At 40.5% G+C, this 5,815-nt stretch overlaps 1 protein-coding gene across 1 annotated transcript; it reads left to right on the plus strand.

Moving 5' to 3' along the window:
* The first annotated feature begins 2,305 nt into the window (after nt 1-2,305).
* cryba4 (crystallin, beta A4) lies at nt 2,306-4,469 on the plus strand. Its single transcript, XM_020625124.1, has 6 exons — nt 2,306-2,597; nt 2,938-2,981; nt 3,380-3,498; nt 3,621-3,762; nt 3,947-4,089; nt 4,268-4,469. The coding sequence occupies exons 2-6, from the start codon at nt 2,943-2,945 to the stop codon at nt 4,413-4,415; spliced, it is 591 nt and encodes a 196-aa protein (XP_020480780.1). The 5' UTR covers nt 2,306-2,597; nt 2,938-2,942; the 3' UTR covers nt 4,416-4,469.
* The last annotated feature ends 1,346 nt before the right edge of the window (nt 4,470-5,815 follow it).

The following is a 5,815-nucleotide window of genomic DNA, read 5'->3' on the forward strand; positions in this document are numbered from 1 at the left end:
CCAAGAGCCGGGGTCTGTCGGAGGTTTCTTCCGTTAAAGGGAGTTTTTCCTCCCCACTGTCGCCAAGTGCTTGCTCAAGGGGGGTTTGTTGGGTTTTCCCTATGTAATAATATTGATAACAGTAAGGTCTAGACCTTACTTTGTAAAGTGTCCTGAGATGACTTTTGTTGTGATTTGGCGCTATACAAATAAAATTTGATTTGATATCAGACCGAAGAATCATGTCAGATTTTCATAGACAAGCAATCCTTGTTTTTAGGACACATTCAATGTTACTTACGTTTCTACAAGTAAAGTATTATTTTGATAGATTAACAAAACCCATGTCTCTATCCTTCAAATCATTTAGTGCCTTTACAACAAATGAAACTTCTAAACAAAGCTGCTGTGCACGTTAAGAGAAAGACGCCTATTGATTTCTGTTGACCCTGTGGCCTTCCTACTTTCCACTGACACTGACACAAAACCTTCTGTGCACACTTCTACTCCCAGATGAAGGGAAACTATTGATTTTTGACACAGTGTGACGTTCCTGATAAATCAGTTTTTAGATGACTCTGTCTCAGAACGCCTGAAGGTCTCTCCACACCTCCTCAACCATTCAGGCTTCACAGTTCCTCTTCCTGTTAGATCCCCCTCCTGCAAAACTCAGGTTTGTGACATGAAATGTGTCTTTTTTTAATGGCTGAGGCACGACCGAATTGGATTTGTGTTGCCTGAGGAGGACTCCCTGTTCAAATGAATGTTACCATAAGGAAGAAACCTATTCGTCACCTCTGTTATAGTATTAGTTGGCTACCAGAACAACAGTTCTGTCAGTAAAACCTTACTGTGACAGAGCTTGGCCAGTTATTACACCTTGGAATTGACCAGCACTCTCTTCTGGTTGCTTTCTGATTTGGCACAGGCAGGGCTGCTGATGTGGGGGGAAACTGGGTCAGTTGTCCTGGGCCTGGGTCAAGACGTGTGTGTGTGTGTGTGTTGGGGGGTGGGCGTGGGTGTTGGGCTTTGGAGCTCATCTTGTCCAGGGCATTAACAAGATGCATGCATCAGGACACAGGATCAGAGTAAATTAAGAAGCTGCATAACCATCATTTCCTTCATAGAGGAAATACTTTTGCTCTCAAGACAGCAGATTTTGTGTTTGAACTGAAATCTCCCTTTACACAGTGATAAACTATGGTCTAATGTTTCCATTATTATAGACTATATCAGAATCTGAAGTAGCAGATAATCTCTAGAAATGGCTGAAACAGACTCTGTGCTTGGATTCCTTTGAGCTCACAGCAGATAAAGCTGTTGTTTAGAAACTTGTGCTGCCCGTACAGTGCCTCTGCTCTCTTGGTCACAAGTGGTTGATTATGTAACACACACACACACACACACACACACACACACACACACACACACACACTTAACAGTAGATAACATAGACACCACAATCACTTGGTGAAACATGTTTAAACAGTGCAGACATTTATCTCTATTCTGTGATAAGAAGAATTTAGGCTTGGCTTTCATTTTGAAAACCTAATGCAATAAAGTGAGACTTTCATAATAAAACATTTCAAGCACATATGTCTGTATTACAGACAGCATTCTTGCTAAAACTCTCCAGAAAAGTTTTCTCATATGCTGCAGTTCAAATTTAGCAGGAGAGCAGAGACAGAGAGTCTGTTGTACTTTCATGTTGTAAATCACTGGGGCAGGCCAGCTTATCGCACAGAGTCATCAGAGGGAGTACTACTGTACTACAAACAGTGTCAAGTGAAGTATTTCTACACCTAATGACTGGATGAATAACTTCCTCTGTGCTGTTTATATTTCTGCATACACACACTATCTGCACAGAAAATCACATCTCCTCCACTAAACACTGCCGGTACATTAGGAGCCTGTATTTTGACTGTCAAATAAGTGGATACCTGAGCAGGTAAGACAAGAAATGACATCAAAGTGTAGAGAAAAGAGCTGAAATAATCATTTGAGTCATTTTCAAGTAAAATCAAACACGTTTTTGTTCCTGCAATGAGATTTTCTTTGGCATATGTAATAGTTAACTGAATATATTTTGGTTCTAGTCTGCTGGTTGGATGAAACAAGCAATCTGAAAATGTGACACTGGCTTCTTGAAATTTTCAGTTGGCATTTTTCACTATTTATTTTTGACATTGTAGGAAAAAACTGTGAATTGTTAAATCAGACAAGTAACCAACAGGCTAAACTATGATGAGAATAATCATTAGTTGCCACCCTGAGTTCAAATAAACAGTGGAAATAACATTAAGCTGCATCATTTCTCTCTATTGTCCAATCCCCCCATGTCCTTGTTCCTCAGTGTTTTCTTTCACTGTGTCTTTTTTCTCTTATATTCCTGCATCTCTGTGTGCACTGCCCATGGGGATAGTGTGGTGTCTGCACTTCTGCCCCTCCACAGATTAACCATGCTTTTGTCGGCAGCGACAAAGAAAGGACCCCTCCCTGCTGCTGAGCCGGGGCTTTCAGCATGGCCCCTTGCCAGGGGAGGCTTTAAAAGGGTGGGGGTGCGTGGCTCCTCTCACTCTCACGGCAGGACAAACCCAGGGCATCAAAGCAAGGTGAGTCCCTGTCCCTCACCCAGCCAGCCATCACAGGCACAGCACAACCCCCCCCCCCCTATGTAGCAATTCAGACATGTTATTTGCATAGAATAACATTACAGTTAGTTGTGGTGAAAGGTTTACAATAGTGGTTCTCCTGTTGTGTTGTCGTGGTTGGGTTTCAAGTATTATTACAAACTGCCAATCCTTGAAATTCTTTGACAGACAAACCTTTTTCTGCATTAGTCAAATGCATGTTTACCTGACTCTCAGACTGTGTGCACAAAGTCTTAGCTGCCCTCTGGTCACTGTGATTTCTGTAGCTTTGCTTTAACTGTCTTATATGTTTTCCTGTCAGACAAGATGACTCACCATTGTACCAAGTTCTCCGGCCACTGGAAGGTGAGTCTGAGCATAACAGAGCAGATTCATACATCACCTCAGTGCCAGCCTATAGGTGTCCATGAGATGCAACTGGCTGCTTCGAGTGAAAAGATATACAATTTATCACCAGCTGCAATTTCTTTCATAATAGAAAACAGAATAAATATACAGTATATAAACTATACTAGGATACTTTATCAGCTACATTTGAGTTTTGATATGATGCCTCCAACCTTCATTATCATAATAATAAAAATGGTTTACAGGGTAAAAAACTTGGTCCATGTTACTATCACAACACAAATTTGTCTTTGAATGAAGCTGTTGGGTTGATTTCTTATGCCAGATAGTATTTCTTTATGTCTATATTGGCCACTGTGTCCATACACGTGCATCAGTCTTCTTTTCCCTGTTAGATCATAGTCTATGATGAAGAGTGCTTCCAGGGCCGCCGCCACGAGTTCACCTCTGAGTGCTACAATGTGATGGAGTTTGGCTTCGAGACTGTGCGCTCCCTCAGGGTGGAGAGTGGAGCGTGAGTATACACATGTACACACATAGAAAAGTATAGTTTTACATCAGCAGAGAGAAGCAGACATTTGTCAGAAGATTAAATGGCTTTAAGGTGATGAGAAGGTACATTTTTTTTGTCCCTAGCTGGGTGGGTTATGAGCACGCCTCCTACCAGGGACAGCAGTTTGTCCTGGAGAAGGGAGAATACCCCCAGTGTGATGCTTTCAGCGGCAGCAACGCCTATCACATTGAGCGGATGACCTCCTTCAGACCTATTGCTTGTGCTGTGAGTTAAACATGGATTATCTTCTCACCTTTTCCCTTATCTTTTGTGGACCTGTTTAATTCTGAAGATGTCAACATCTCTCGCATGCCTTTAAATTGTGTACTTGTCAGATAATTATTGTGGACATGACTGACTGGAAAAACAACCTTTATTGTTTGTTTGCTTTTTTGTTTTTGACCTTCAGAACCATAGAGAGTGTCGTATGACTATTTATGAGCGTGAGAACTTCCTGGGCCGTAAGGGCGAGCTTAGCGACGATTATCCCTCCCTCCAGGCCATGGGCTGGTGCAACAATGAAGTTGGCTCTCTCAGGATCCAGTCTGGCGCGTGAGTCTCCTCCAGCTGCTGTACAACTTCTCCTTTCCTTCTACATTTGTTTTCCTGTTCACCTATTTTTTCAGCCTCCCTTTAGCAGGACAGAAATAATCCTGGTTAGTCTTTCACAACAGCAATCTTTTGCAACATTTCACGGGTGCTTCCTTCCTGCTATGTGATTTCTCAACAGATTTGTGTGCTACCAGTACCCTGGTTATCGTGGATACCAGTATATCATGGAGTGTGATCGTCACTGTGGGGAGTACAAACACTTCAGGGAGTTTGGCTCCCACTGCCAGACCCCTCAGATCCAGTCCATCCGCCGTATTCAGCAGTAACAGCTTACTCCAAACCCTCTTTTTCCATGTGACTCTTGACCTTTGACCCCTGCTGCTTCCCAGTGCTGAATAAACTGTCTTTAACCTTATGGAATTCCATTAATGAATCTGCTTAACTAATGATAGATAGATAGATAGATAGATAGATAGATAGATAGATAGATAGATAGATAGATAGATAGGTTTACATGTTCCACACTTACACTTGTGTTTTTATAATCTACAGAGATGACCTGGTGTCAGTTTTGTACCAATAAAGCTCAAGTTGAAAAAACTGTAATGGAGAACTTAGTTTATTAAACACCAGCCAAGTTATCAATCTGACAAAATCCAATATTTGCATGAAACCTGTGTAACATACTTTTATCAAACTTAAAACTGAAATGATTAGTCATTAGATTAGTCAACTGAGTGAAAATTGATCTAACAATTTTGATAATTCAATAATCATTTAAGTCAGTTATCAAACAAAACTGCCACATTAGCTGTTTCCAGTGATTTGTCTGTTTTATATTAATGTAAATTGAATACTTGGATTGCTGGTGATTACACGAAAACAACAACAACAAAAATAATTAGTAGGTTACTTGATAAAGAAAACAATGGTCACAGCCCTGACCTATTTTATACATTTATGATCATTTCAAAATCAGTGTTTCCCCTTAAAAACAGTAAGTTGTTTTCAGATTGTTGTGGAAAACTATAGTCTTTATTAACAGATGTGTTAGTTCGCCCAACATTTGTGCTAGGCTATAAAACATCTGTGTTTAAGTAGGATAACACTGCCCCAAGCACAGGGCTGGATTTCTACCTGGGACAAATGAGCAGTGTCCTGAGGCCCCCAAAGCCCCAGAATGTAACTTTGGCATTGGAAATGTGGTCCAGAAGGAGCTAACAGAAATGAATATTTTGCCCTGGGATCCTCTGACAAGCTAATCAGACCAGTGCAAAATGACTGTGTGGCATGCCTTTCCTGCATACAGTCAACACACAAGCAGTTAATATGATGCACTTTTACAGATGGAATAATCTGGTAAACAACCAGCTTCAACAATAACATGCTGCTTCACTGTTTGTTCATTAGCTACAAAAATTCAATAGTCCAATATAACTCTGACAAAGTCCATGCTTCTGTAAATGTTCACTGTTGATATTTTAATACTTTAAGTACATTTTGCTGATAATACCTCTGTACTTTATCTCAGTAAAAACATTTACTCTTACAGGAGCGTGAGAACGTTGAATGTTGGTCCTGGTTTAGCAAGAAGCATTTGTACAGATGATACATCTGTCACTATAAATAATAATACAATTGAAAGGAACATGTGTTCTATGTTTCTGAAGCCCATAGTTGAAAAGGAAATTATAGAGATAGTGAACAAATGTGGTAATAAATCATC

Source organism: Monopterus albus, unplaced genomic scaffold (genome assembly GCF_001952655.1).
Source record: "Monopterus albus unplaced genomic scaffold, M_albus_1.0 scaffold346.1, whole genome shotgun sequence".
NCBI lineage: Eukaryota > Metazoa > Chordata > Actinopteri > Synbranchiformes > Synbranchidae > Monopterus > Monopterus albus.